The 14,975-nt window shown below is 42.4% G+C and overlaps 1 protein-coding gene across 9 annotated transcripts in view; it reads right to left on the reverse strand.

Moving 5' to 3' along the window:
- sec16a (SEC16 homolog A, endoplasmic reticulum export factor) overlaps window positions 1–14,975 on the reverse strand; it is an 82,302-nt gene that overhangs the window by 20,415 nt on the left and 46,912 nt on the right. For 6 of the 9 annotated variants that reach the window (XM_059994214.1, XM_059994207.1, XM_059994206.1 and 3 more), the window contains 9 exons: window positions 12,966–13,047; window positions 11,300–11,417; window positions 10,685–10,796; window positions 9,566–9,671; window positions 9,288–9,428; window positions 5,741–5,854; window positions 5,405–5,615; window positions 4,217–4,468; window positions 3,286–3,386 (listed from right to left, as the gene is read on the reverse strand). In XM_059994214.1, the coding sequence (XP_059850197.1) occupies window positions 3,286–3,386; window positions 4,217–4,468; window positions 5,405–5,615; window positions 5,741–5,854; window positions 9,288–9,428; window positions 9,566–9,671; window positions 10,685–10,796; window positions 11,300–11,417; window positions 12,966–13,047 (1,237 nt within the window). The remainder of the gene's footprint in view (window positions 1–3,285; window positions 3,387–4,216; window positions 4,469–5,404; window positions 5,616–5,740; window positions 5,855–9,287; window positions 9,429–9,565; window positions 9,672–10,684; window positions 10,797–11,299; window positions 11,418–12,965; window positions 13,048–14,975) is intronic. The other 3 variants (XM_059994213.1, XM_059994212.1, XM_059994211.1) reach the window with 1 other exon arrangement.

A 14,975-nucleotide genomic window follows, 5' to 3' on the forward strand; every position in this document is an offset into this window, starting at 1 on the left:
CACAACTCTCTGGGAGAAGCTGTTTTTCCTTAACTCTGTCCTAAATGACCTACCTTTATTCTCAAACCATGCCCTCTGGTACTGGACTCTCCCAGCATCTGGAACATATTTCCTGCCTCTATCTTGTCCAATCCCTTAATAATCTTATATGTTTCAATCAGATCCCCTCTCAATCTCCTTAATTCCAGCGTGTACAAGCCCAGTCTCTCTAACCTCTCTGCGTAAGACAGTCCAGACATCCCAGGAATTAACCTCGTGAATCTACGCTGCACTCCCTCTACAGCCAGGATGTCCTTCCTTAACCCTGGAGACCAAAACTATACACAATACTCCAGGTATGGTCTCACCAGGGCTCTGTACAAATGCAGGAGGATTTCCTTGCTCTTGCACTCAATTCCCTTTGTAATAAAGGCCAACATTCCATTAGCCCTCTTCACTGCCTGCTGCACTTGCTCATTCACCTTCAGTGACTGATGAACAAGGACTCCTAGATTTCTTTGTATTTCTCCCTTACCTAACTCTACACCATTCAGATAATAATCTGCCTTCCTGTTCTTACTCCCGAAGTGGATAACCTCACACTTATTCACATTAAACGTCATCTGCCAAGTATCTGCCCACTCACCCAGCCTATCCAAGTCACCCTGAATTCTCCTAACATCCTCATCACATGTCACACTGTCACCCAGCTTAGTATCATCAGCAAATTTGCTGATGTTATTCTCAATGCCTTCATCTAAATCGTTGACATAAATTGTAAACAGCTGTGGTCCCAACACCAAACCCTGTGGCACCCCACTAGTTACCATCTGCCATTCCGAGAAACACCCATTCAACGCTACCCTTTGCTTTCTATCTGCCAACCAGTTTTCTATCCATGTAAATGTCTTCCCCCTGATGCCCTGAGCTTTGATTTTACCCACCAATCTCCTATGTGGGACCTTATCAAATGCCTTCTGAAAATCGAGGTACACTACATCCACTGGATCTCCCCTGTCTAACTTCCTGGTTACATCCTCAAAAAACTCCAACAGATTAGTCAAGCATGATTTACCCTTGGTAAATCCATGCTGGCTCGGCCCAATCCTATCACTCCTATCTAGATATGCCACTATTTCATCCTTAATAATGGACTCTAGCATCTTCCCCACCACCGATGTCAGGCTGACAGGTTGACAGTTCTCTGTTTTCTCCCTCCCTCCTTTCTTAAAAAGTGGGATAACATTAGCCATTCTCCAATCCTCAGGAACTGATCCTGAATCTAAGGAACATTGGAAAATGATTACCAATGCATCTACAATTTCCAGGGCCACCTCCTTTAGTACCCTAGGATGCAGACCATCTGGACCTGGGGATTTGTCAGCCTTCAGTCCCATTAGTCTTCTCATCACCGTTTCCTTCCTAATGACAATCTGTTTCATTTCCTCTGTTACCCCATGTCCTTGGCCCATCCATACATCTGGGAGATTGCTTGTGTCTTCCTTAGTGAAAACAGATCTAAAGTACTCATTAAATTCTTCTGCCACTTCTCTGTTTCCCATAACAATTTCACCCAATTCATTCTTCAAGGGCCCAACATTGTTCTTAACTATCTTCTTTCTCTTCACATACCTAAAAAAGCTTTTGCTATCTTCCTTTATATTCCTGACTAGCTTGCATTCGTACCTCATTTTTTCTCCCCATATTGCCTTCTTAATTAAGTTCTGTTGTTCCTTAAAAACTTCCCAATCATCTGTCCTCCCACTCACCTTAGCTCTGTCATACTTCCATTTTTTTTTAATGCTATGCAATCTCTGACTTCCTTTGTCAACCACTGTGGCCCCTTTCCCCCCTTTGAATCCTTCCTTCTCTGGGGGATGAACTGATTTTGCACCTTGTGCATTATTCCCAAGAATACCTGCCATTGCTGTTCCACTGTCTTTTCTGCTAGGCTATCCGTCCAGTTAACTTTGGCCAGCTCCTCCCTCATGGCTCCATAGTTTCCCCTGTTCAGCTGCAACACTGACACCTCTGAGCTGCCTTTATCCTTCTCAAATTGCAGATAAAAACTTATCATATTATGATCACTACCTCCTAATGGCTCCTTTACTGCAAGATCGCTTATCAAATCCTGTTCATTACATAACACTAAATCCAGAATAGTCTTGCCCCGGTCGGCTCTCGTACAAGCTGTTCCAAGAATGCATCCCGTATGCACTCTACAAACTCCCTATCCTGTGGTCCAGCACCAACCTGATTCTCCCAGTTCACCTGCATGTTGAAATCCCCCATAACTACTGCGACATTACCTTTGTCACATGCCAGTGTTTACTCCCTATTCAACTTGCACCCAATATCCATGCTACTGTTTGGTGGCCTGTAGACAACACCCATTTGGGTCCTTTTACCCTTACTGTTCCTCAGTTCTATCCACACAGACTCTACTTCTCCTGACCCTATGTCCCCCCTTGCAAAGGACTGAATCTCATTCCTCACCAACAGGGCCACCCCACCCCCTCTGCCCACATTTCTGTCCCTACGATAGCACGTATACCCTTGTACATTCATTTCCCAGGTCTGATCTCCCTGCAGCCATGTCGCCGTTATCCCAACAACATCATAGTTACCCATTCGCACCTGGGCTTCAAGCTCATCCGCCTCAGTTCTGACACCTCGTGCATTCAGATATAGAATTTGTAACCCATTTCTCCTCTCTCTGTTTGAATCGCTGCCTATTGTGCTTAACCCAGCTCCCTGAACTCCCATCGGGCTATATGCCCTTAGAATTTTACTGTCCTTCCTAAATTTACTTATTCTTTCAACACATTTAACTCGATGTTCTGACAGACCATCCCTCTGTACATGTGTCCTCCTTATCACTTGTTCCGCCTCACCTTTCTCTACTACACACTTAATATTCCAGAACCGTGTAGTCCCCACCTGTCCTTTATTCTTCCAAGAAACACAAATAATAATAATAATAATAATAATAAATAAATAAATAAACAAACAAACAAACAATGAGAATAATGAGTTGTAGAGTCACTGAAAGGGAGTCCACTGTGTTCAGTGATCAGTTCAGTGTTGAGGTGAGTGAAGTTATCCATGCTGGTTCAGGAGTCTTGTGGTTGGAGAATAACACCAGGACTAGATCAAATCATGAGGTCTTCCATGTGGAGAATGGGGCGAATTTAACAAACTTCATACCTGCATCAGCTAGAGTACTGGAATAAGACCAAGGCAGTGTAATTGCTCACTAAATTTTAAATTGATGATCATATGGATATTGGAATTTAGCTGCCTTACCATTTTGGCCATTTGATCATAGAAGTCCAGCTGCCCAGATTCCCCAAAGCTGTGTCTTTTCGGCAATGACTGGTGATTTATGGAACTGGATTCTGGAGGAGCTGAGAAAGAGATGAAGATTACTGCATAAGAATTGGCAAGTTTTACCTTACCACCATTTTTTCTCTCTGATATCTATAGAAACCCAGCACCTTTTGCTCTCTTGCATGATCCTGGATCTCTGCTGGAACAATCTCAGGAGTCCACAATTAATTCTAAATTGAAAAGATAAATTCTTAATGGCCCACTTAATATCCATTACCAATCAGACTTTGTGTTTCAAATTTGGTCATGAGATGTAGATAATAGCATTTACTGTCAGTCCCTAAACTGCTGCTGGCAATCACACCAGTGATAGGTGGGAAAACAAGAAGCAAGGGTAGGAGATTTGTTTCTCTAAAGACATTAGAGAATCAAATACTTTTCTTTCTTTTCCACTTCTCATTAGTGAGAGCAACTTTAAAAAAAATCCAGATTAATTATATCTAAGTTGCTCCAGTTGCCAAGGTGAGACTCAAACTCGTTGCTTGTTCATGGTCCAGAAACATAACATTCAGATAATCAGTATCAGTGTTTTTTGTGGGACTTTGCCCCAAACAAATTGGATTATATGTGTCACTGGATTAGTACAACTATGATTAAGAATTTAGAATGATGATTTAGATCAGAGGTTGTGGAAATTGCTACAAATATCTGAATACCGGCAGAGAAACGTTAACAGAGTTTCTTGGATTTTGTTAAAATGTTCTATCACCTGCTCAAATGCCAGTACACCAGACATTAAGTGTCACACACAAAATGCTGGTGAAACACAGCAGGCCAGGCAGCATCTATAGGAAGAAGCACTGTTGACGTTTTGGGCCGAGACTGAATGTTGCCACTTTGCACTAACCTGCATTGTCAATTCCCTGTTGTTCCTGCACAGTTGGCAGAGTCTCTACTGGCGGCCCTGTTGGAGATCCAGGCAGCCCCAGAGGGAAGGGGCCTTTAGAGAGATCACAAGGTTGCCTGAAAGCAGAGTTGGGCGACTGACCTGGAAAACCAGGTGAAGCATGAGTTGGTGAATAGAGGGGAATAGGGCCATCAGTCACAGTCTGCGAAGATGGGGCTGCCATCATCCTCCCATCCAGTACAGAATGAGGAGCTGCAAGAAAGTCAGAGCAAATAAAACACACAAACTGGCAAAGACCATTCAGCTTGCAGGATGTAACAAGGTAATGTGAGCACAACGTCCTAGTTTTATGGCCAATATGCATCTCAAACTCATTTACTGTCTTGGTTCTACAAACCTTAAGCTTTGCTGAACAAACATCCATCAATCTCATTTGAGTTATTCAAACAACCACAAGCTAAAACAGCTTTGTGAGAGTTTATTCTCAGGGATTCTAATCTACAATATCACAACTGAAGAACATCTCTATTTTGAAGCTGATGATCAAATGGAATTTCAACAAAATACAACTACTTCGAAACAAAGCAATCCAAATATATTTAAATAATTAGTATAATGAAAAAATATATAAAAGCATATTTATTTTAAAGCAAATTATAAGCATATATTAAAAACAAATTATATATAATTATAAAATAAAAGCAAAATACCGCAGTCCAGACTGTATCTATGGAGAGAGAAAGTGTGAATGCCTCAGGTCCATGACCTTAATTCAAAAGAGTAGCTCCAATAGAAAGTCACCAATTTAACACATTAACCACCTCTCTCCTTCCATAGATGCTTCAATTATTTCTAATATATTTTCCTTGGTTTTGAGCATCTGTTTCATGCTTTGAGCCATACATTTAAAGATTGAATAACAGTAATAACCCTAAGAGATTTTTTTTTAAACTGGGGGTGATGAACACATGCAAACCATCACATTTGTAGTATAATATCATAAAAGCATTTAAATGTGATACCAGAAAGACAGGAATAGGACGGGTGAAAGTGTAAGTTGAGTGAAGTTGGCAGCAACTTCTTTTGAGCTTGAATGTTGACATTTCATTGCAAAGGGTTTAATGTGGTTAAGGTTGCTGAAGGCGAAGGGTAAGAAAACATGACCAGTGCTTTATAGTTGTTGGATACCTGCGGGCATGAGCTGAACACTCGACACTTCTGATGATCCCATATCCGGCGCTAAAGTCGTCATCAGTGGATTCTCCATTCCCATGATCTCCTCCTGGGGGCCTGCAGGAAGCTCTTCAGCATGGTTCATCTGGTCATATTCCGAACTGGGGGTGCTAGAGCAGAACGGCTGGGGAGTGGCTCTACCCGACCCACAAATAAAGCCACCATCCTAGAGAACAAATAAAGAGATGCAGATTAGGTAACTGGGTAGTTCAAGGAGAGAAGGAACCTGGGGCTGTACGTGGAATAGAAGAATGATGGCAAGCTACCAGAGGTGCATAAAGATAACCTCACCTTCGTCTGGATTTCCATCTGATGGAGCTGCTGAATCCAATCTGGCTCCACGTGCAACTCATGCTCTGATCGTTCCTTTGACTGAGGGTCAGAGAATCGCAGCTGGGAGGAAATCTGACAGAGCACAGAGAGGACAAGTGATAATGAGGGGAAAGGAGGCAGAGAGAATAAACATCATGTAACCACCATTTAAACCCAGTCCTGGTATACATCTGCTTTTGGTTTTCAGGGGGCAAGATTGTAGCTACCGACCAAATTATCGCTTATTATTTCATTCAACTGGGTTGGAGAATGTCAAGTTCAATCCTGTGTTCACACTGTAAAAGAAAAAACTAGTTTCTTACCAAATGGATATGAAACCACAGCACAAAGAGGCCCTTGAAAAAGAGGCTCATGCCAGCTACTTGTGGATATTTAAATACATCTACACTGTTCTTTTCAAAAAGATCTGCACAGTTCTCCTGCTTAAGTATTAACTAATTAAGTATTAAGATTCCAACCCCAGAAGAGACTGTCAAGGCCATAGAGCAGCTGGAAAGTGACAAGGCAGCAGGAGTTGATGGAATCCCACCAGGGATTCGGAAACATGGGTGCCCAGGGTTAACATACCAAACTCCATGAGTTCTTTGTCTGCTGCTGGGAACAAGGCAAACTACCACAGGACCTCGCCCCGTATAAGAACAAGGGGGAAAAATCCGACTGCTCCAACTATCGGGGGATAACTCTGCTCTCCATCGCAAGAAAAATCCTCGCAAGAGTACTCCTGAACAGATTGGGAAGAACACCTCCCAGAGAGCCAGTGTAGCTTCAGAGCAAACAGAAGCACCACCGACATGGTATTTGTCCTCAGACAGCTCCAAGAGAAATGTAGGGAACAGAACAAGGGACTGTAGGTGACGTTTGTCGACCTCACCAAAGCGTTCGACACTGTGAGTAGGGAAGGTCTGTGGCAAATCATGAAATGACTGGGATGCCCCCCAGTGTTCCTCAGCATGGTCATCCAGCTACATGAAGATCAGCGTGGCTAAGTCAGACACAACAATGACCTCCAGAGTCTTTCCCAATAGGCAACAGTGTAAAGCAAGGCTGCGTCTTCGCACTGACTCTTTTCACCATCTTCTTCAGCACGATGATCGAAAGAGCCACAGAAGACCTTGATGACGAGGATAGTGTCTACATCCGATATCTCACCGATGACAGCCTGTTCAATCTGAGGCAACTACAGACCCACACTAAGACATTGGAGCAACTCATCCGAGAGCTACTCTTCGCTGACAATGTTGCCCACACAGAGACAGAGGCAGTCTATAACACCCTGCTTTGCAGAGACTGCCGAGCTCTTCAGACTGGAAATCAGCTTGAAGAAAACAGAAGTTCTCCATCAGCCCGCACCTCAGTAAGATTACCACCCTCCCCACATCACCATCGGCAAGGCAGAGCTGAAGACAGTCCACCAGTTCAGCTACCTGGGGTGCACCATCTCTCCAGAAGCCAACATCGTCAACAGACTGGCAAAGGCAAACAGTGCATTCGGCAGGCTGTACAAAGAGTCTGGAACAACAAGCATCTGAAGAAAGGCACAAAGATCAGCGTGTACAGAACCGTCGTTGTACTGACTACCCTCCAGTACGGCTCCCGAGTCGTGGGTCACCTACCGTCACCACCTACGACTCCTTGAGTGTTTTCACCAGCACTGCCTCCGCACCATCCTTAACATCCACTGGAGTGACTTTGTCACCAACACTGAAGTCCTCGATCAGGCAGAGGTCACTAGCATCGAGGCCATGCTGTTGAAGATGCAACTGCGTTGGGCAAGACACGTCTCCAGGGTGGAGGATCATCGCCTGCCCAAGATTGTGCTGTATGGCGAACTCTCCACTGGCCACCGTAATGGGGGGGGGGGGGGGGCACCAAAGAAGAAGTACAAAGACTCTCTGAAGAAATCCCTTGGTGCCTGTCACACTGACCATTCCCAATGGTCTACTCTAGCCTCCAATTACGAAGGCTGGCAACACACCATTCACCAATCTGTCTCCTCCTTGGAGAACACACGCAGGGCTGGCCTTGAGGACAAAAGGAGAAGGATGAAGTAGCGTGACACAGCAGCACCAAATCCAGAACAGATTTTCCATTGCAGCCTCTGCAGCCGGGTCTGCCTGTCCCATATCGGCTTTGTCAGCCACCAGCGAGCCTGCAGCAGACGTGAGCAACCTCCTTCCTAAATCTTTGTTCATGAAGCCAAGTCATGAATTCCCTTGTGAAAATTACCACAAAATCTTGTTTAACCACACTTCCAGTTAATTAATAACTACAAAAACCACTTTTTAAATCTGTGCCTGTAGCAAACCATTATGCCTCCTCAATTTTCATTTAACTGAGGTTTTCAAAAATTAAAATACTTTGAAAGATAATTGGGTGGAAACAAATTACTTTCACTTAGCTTCCTGTGCTTAAGAACGTGTCTAGTTACTCTAGTCCTTGTGTGCACGTCTTCTTTCATCCTGGTACCTTTTCCTCATCTATTCCAGGTAATAGACATCCTAAAATAAGCCACCCAACTCTAAAAATCAACCACATATTTAAGATTTTCCTTTTGCTGCCAAGCCACAAGTTACAGGATACAGCTTCGCAATTTGTCACAATAGGATGTGAATTCATAACATCTTGATTGCTTGGTGACACAGTGTTTTCTAGAGCAACAAACAATCTGCTAGAGGAACACAGCTGATCATAGAGCATCTGTGGGAGTAAAGGAATTGTCAACACTTCATGTCAAAAATTTTTGCAGTTCCGATGCAGGGCTTTGACTTAAAATGTTGACAACTCTTTTCCTCCTGCATATGTTGTTAAACATGCTGAGTTTCCCCAGCAGTTTATTCCTCTTGTTTGCTTGGTTGTCTAGGCTGGGAAACACAGCATCATACCGTCTTTGCAGCAGATATGATTCAAATCAACTTGCCATTAACTTTCCTTTAGCACACCATCCTGCACCACAACGAAGAGCGAGTATTTCAGATTGGACCACATTACCAGTTTGACATCACAATCATAATGATATCACTCCCAGCTCCTACAACACCTTTGCCATAAGATTGAAAGAGACCCTTCACTGTCCAAGGGGAGGCACACTGGTTGTGCTGTTAGAGCCACTGACTCAGTACCTGACCTTGGGTGTTGCCTGAAAGCATTCTTACTTAACCCACATACTTATTAATGCTTATAATTACATTGTGAGTGTGCATCAGTAGAAAATGTCATTCAAGTCAACATACTCTTGAGGTTGCTCATCCTCTACACAAGCCATTCCCAGCCTTCTGCATCGCACCTCATCAGCATACTCTAACATTCCTTTCTACATGTTCACACATTTTCTCCTTAGATGCACCCATACTATTTGCCTCATATACATTTACACTTTTTAGTAGCAAAGTTCCACTTTCAAGTTTCTTATTGTATATGCCTTACGTTTAAGGTCTAACAGCTTTGAGAGCTTTTTCTTAATAAAAAAGAAAAAGATATGCCTAAGTTATATAGTCAGTCATTGTACCTGAATGAGCTGTCTCAATAACACTGGTGAATAATACGCTGGATTCCTGAGAATAGTCCTCGCGATAACTTCACAGTAGTGAAAGGCTTGTGCTGCCAAGCCCACTTCAGCCAGTCGACAGGCATAAATAAACTTAAACACCTAAGGAGTTTAAATAAAGTTTGCATTACCAAAGTGACAAATTCAAATACAACAAACTGTAGGCTTCAAACAGCTAAGAGCTTTGGATATGGTTAGGGAGGAGAAAGGTAAGCACAACATCTGAGTTTCTCTCATACCTGAAAGTTGGGAAGGAAACAAGTTTGGCTGCCCAAAGCCTGAGCATACTCATATGCTTCTGTACGCTGGATGGCTTCATTTGAAGCAAATTTCAGGAACGGCCAACTGAAAATAAAAACAATTTCAGATTAAAACAGCTTTTTAATAATAATTCCTCAGTTACTTTGTTGCTGGATGTATGGTTGGGAGTTTTAAGGGAGTTCAAATTGTACAAAAAGCAAAGTGAGAGTTATGCCCACCCTTGTTAGGACCAGTTAATATCCCTCACAAAAGCATGCGCAAAAGTCCAGGCCAACACTCCTGAAGTTGTACAGAGAGGAGCATCTTGCACTGGTGCTGCAGCTGCTCTGGAGGGGGAAAAGTCGCATCTTTTGTGTGAGAAATTAAACTGACGCCCAGTCCGATGGAAAAGCCTGGGACTTTTTCATGCTCTCACCAAATTTCAATCAGCACCCGCGATTATTAAATTACTGTCACTTTTGTATTAAGTAATTTGGCTGCTACATTCCCCAACTTAATTAGTGAGTGCATTTCAAAAAGTACTTCATTGGATACCTGCAGAAGAGGCACCACATGAATATTTGAGGTTCCTCTGCAATGAACTGCCAACTAAAATGGATACAGCTCACTGAGCTTATTGTATTAAATATTTATTCCTTTGAAGAGCTAAATACGCTAGAAATAAAGCTTGTGGTCCAGTGATTCCACAGTCAGGTCAAAGAGCAGAGCAATGTGTGAAAGCTGGGATCATATCCAGGGTAGATGATCAATAGTAAAACAAAGCCTAGCCAAATCACAATGGGAGATGAAGGAAGTGCTCTCTCTCTTCAGAATGTTTCCATTGTCAACATGACAAAGCTGTTCTCAGTATTAGCTATCTTACACTTGTGCCAAAAATACCCAGATTCTTTACTACTTTGCTTCACAGTCACAGCTCATATTTGGCACATTTTGAAGCATTCTCTTCTTTGTTTTTGCAGTACAACTTGCTATGCACAAATTGGTTAACACATTCGCATGAGGGTCCCCAATGCAAAAGCAGTTAGGATTTAAAATTTTTTAAATTAATGAGTTCCTTTTTACCTGGTTAAGAAATACACGTTGTTACATTAGCTCACCTGTGATTTGAACCAATCAGAACGAGTTTTGTGGTTTTTCTGGTGTATACTCCAAATCCAACCTGTGCCATTAAGTAACAGAAATGGGAGGCATCTAATAGTCCCTTAGCAGCTGTAAAAAGAATGCAAAATCCTTTTATTGCTTCATTCAGCCCATTACACCTGATTTTCCACTTCATGGGAACTTAGCCAACTTGCAACTTCACTGTTTTTAGTCACATTAGTTCTGCAATTCTGAACACCCATACTCAAAAAAAATTCCCTTGAAATCTACAATTACCATTCCCAACTACTTCAGCTACGTTGAGGGAGGATTACAGATTTCTGCTACACTTTGTAGGAAGTAGCATTCCCCAACAATCCTCCATAATAACGTGGGTCTAATTTTGTTATACAACCTTGCTGATTGCAAACCCCTGAAGAGCAACTGATCAGTGATCAAACTTATTCAATGGCAGAAACTGTCCAAAAAGAAAATTACCAAAAGTAGAGGAAAAATAACACTTTTTTTTAAAAAAAGAAAAGACAGCAATTAAACAAAAGGCTCCCAGGAAAAGGGGGGAAATGGAAGAATAAACATCACAACTTTCAGAAATTTCTGGAATTGGAACGTACCAAGGGTGTCTCCCATGGTAGTGATGGTTCTCCTGTCCAAGTCTGGCCCACTGGAAAGGTTGGACAGCACCATGGCAAGGTGGGGTCGCCAATCTCCCCACTTTTCATCGCCACAGCACTGAAATGTGAAAATAAGCACAGTCAGGCAAGTTACAGGCTAGAAGTTCCTTACAATTATGAGATAATCTGGTTTAATACCAAGTCTCTGAACAGGCACACAATGGTACAGCAAATCAGAAACCAAGACAAGAGGAGAGAATGGAGAACAAAGGAGATTGTGATGTTTTATCAGAGGTGCCTTCAGTTTAGTACTATTCTTTGCTAAAAGCTATGGGTTTTTGTAGTACTATTTCATTTAAAGCAGTCCAGGGTATGTCCTATTGAACTTGAATGTGCCAATAGTCAACTTGATCACCAGAAGCATCACCTGCAAGGCTAATCGTCCCCTTCTCACTTTTAGATGCCTTACTTTCTATGAGGTAAAACCTAACAGAATGAATGGCAGTGATGCTTCACTTTTCAATGAGGTCAATACCTTTTATGCACGTGGTCTTAACTGAGGGTTCAGTAGTGGAGGGACGAGCAGCTTGAATTCCTGCACGTCAACATTTCAGAGGATCTCTCCTGGACACAACGTATTGATGCAAGCAGTCAGAAGTTTGAGGAGATTTGGACCTTCACCGAAGACATACAAATTTCTATAATGTTAAGCATTCTGACTGGTTGCATCTCTGCCGGGGGCCTCCAATGCACTGGACTGCAAGAGGCCGCAGAGGGTTGTAGATTCAGCCAGCAGCACAGATGTAACACTCCCCATCATCAAAACCATCTTCAAAACGTGGTGACTCAGGAAGGCAGCATCCATTATTAAAGATCCTCACCATGTGGAGGTTGACCCATGTTCATTATTACCATCAAGGAGGAGGCACACTCCTGAAGACCCACACTCAACAATTTAGAAGTTTCTTCTCCCTATCAGATTTCTGAAAGATCTATGTACATGATATCATTCCTTTTTTTTGCATTATTTTATAATTTACAGTAATTCTATGCCTTTGTATTGCAGTGTTGCTACAAAACAACAAATTTCACATCATGTAAGACAGTGATAATAAATCTGGTTCACTCCTCCCTAATACACATGCATTTTGCAGCAGGGCGATCTTTACGGTAATATTTCTAGTTTTGTTATTAAAAGAATCCAGAGAATGCGAAGCCCACTGCTGGAAACAAGCATGTGCTGCTGCAATGCTTTGTAATAAATTCATGAAGAATTTGAGGACTAGAAGGTTTTCGAGCAGTTGGGTTTTTTGAAAGCCTTAATAGGCTTCCAATTGTATTAATTCAGAATAAAATGAGTTTTCTTCCAAAAAGAGCAATTACGGAAGTGCTTAAAGGACAGGAAGCTGCTGTCCTAAATGTCTACATTATTTATATAGGACTGCCTGGTCTGAGCCTATATAGGATGTCAGCCCCACATCAAACTGGCCAATTCCAAAGAGATTCAGAAAGACAACTGTATCAGTCCATGAAGGACTACACTGAAGAATGATTAATGGAGGAAAAGTTAGGATACAAGACAGCCAACTTTCTTCAAAGAAAACTACCCAGGATGTTCTCTGAGTCAGTCTACAAGATCAGGATCATAAGTACAAATTGGACTCACCGTTGCTGAAGCTGGCATGCGCCCAGACATCAACTGGTACACTGTCTGCAGAGGATCATTAATGGGCAGGCTGTTAGCAAACCTACAAAGAATAGAACTCAAATTATTAGACGCATATATTAAAGATAAAGATTAACTTTATTTATCACATGTATGTGAAAATATCAAAATAAACACCGAAATGTGCCATTTGCGTCAATGACCAACACATTCCGAGGATATGCTGGGAGCAGCACGCAAGTGTCATCGTGTTCTGGCGTTAATACAGCATGCGTACAAGTTAGTAACCCTCACCCACACGTCTTTGGAATGTGGGAGGAAACTGCCACAGTCACGGTGAGAATGTATAAATTCCTTACAGACAACGATGTGAACTGGCGGTATAAAACATCACACTGCCCGAAACACTACTGTGCCACCCTGTACCAAGGAGTTAACAAAAGCAAAATATTATTAACTCTGCCATGGACAGTCCCAAGCCCTGTTGCAAAAAGTGTAGGATTTGACATAGGGCCAGCAACCCCATCCCTTCAAAACAAAGCTTTACAGAAATGTCAACAGAAGCTGCACAGACTTCTTCCCTGGGAGAGGAAGGATACACCAAGCAGATGAGCTGCAACTGGGAAAACTTGAAAGACTGGCCCAGGACAGAGGATTTTAGCAAAATGCATCTGACAGCCCATGTCCCAGTAGGTGTGATGGGCTTAAGAAGATGATAATGGAAGGGCAAGGGCAGTCTGTAATCTCTGTACAATTAACTTGCAGCTTCCTCTTTTCTCCTGAAGGCGAGGGCAGCAGTCAGCAATCTTTCCCTTCATCCCTAGTGTTTAAAAGGGAACTACACTATAATATCTTGTGAACACAGAACCCCAATTTCCCTATTCTGATGAAAATAATTACAATGCAGAAAACAGGATGCCCCTTTATTTGTAAAGTGGTTAAGATGTAAACTGTCTTCAGTCAAAAAAAAAGACTTCAGCCCAGATACACTGTGTCAATATGCTATTCATTTTCAGGAGTTGGCCTACTTCTCCAAGAGATCTGGAGAAGACTCTAAATCATAACACTAGATTGATTCCATCTTTTCACTTGAAAATACTGGTCATACCATACAATAGCAACAGTTAAGTGGCATTTAGACAAGCACGTGAACAGGCAGAGAACGGAGAGATACAGATTCTAGAAGTGGAATTATTATTGTGACCAGCAGAGGTACAATGGTCTGAAACGTCTGACCCTGTGCTGTACAGTCATGTGTATTATGTTTTATAATGCCCTGGAATTACTGGACCAGGCAAAGTCTACTCAGACATTGTGTGACGTTTACTAAGCACTGCATAGCATGCACACTCTGTGGGCACGTTATTAGGTACCTAATGTACTTAGGTGGCCACTAAGTGTATGTTTATGGTCTTGTGCTGCTGCAGCCCATCCACTTCAAGGTTAGATGAGCTGTGCTTTCAGAGACTCTCTTCTGCACACCACTGTTGTAACGCATGGTTTTTTGAGTTATTGTCGCCTTCCTGTCAGCTTGAACCAGTCTGACCATTCTCCTCTGACCTCTCTCATGAAAAAGACATTTTCATCCACAAAACTGCTGCTCACTGAAGTTTTATTTTTGTTTTGCACACTATTCTCTGTAAAACCTAGAGACTGTTACATGTGAAAATCCTAGCATATCAGCAGCTTGAGATACTCAAACCACCCCATCTAGCACCACATTTCACAAAGTCACTTAGATCACATTTCTTTCCCATTCTAATGCTTAGTCTGAACAACAAATGAACCTCTTGACTATGCCTGCATGCTTCTATGCTTTGAGTTGCATTACAGAACAGATTTAGTTAAGTGGCCAATGAATATACACACGAGGAAATCTGCAGATGCTGGAAATTCAAACAACACACACAAAATGCTGGTGGAACACAGCAGGCCAGGCAGCATCTATAAGGAGAAGCACTATCGACGTTTCAGGCCAAGACCCTTCATCAGAACTAACTGAAAGGAAAG

Source organism: Hypanus sabinus, chromosome 18, assembly GCF_030144855.1.
Source record: "Hypanus sabinus isolate sHypSab1 chromosome 18, sHypSab1.hap1, whole genome shotgun sequence".
NCBI lineage: Eukaryota > Metazoa > Chordata > Chondrichthyes > Myliobatiformes > Dasyatidae > Hypanus > Hypanus sabinus.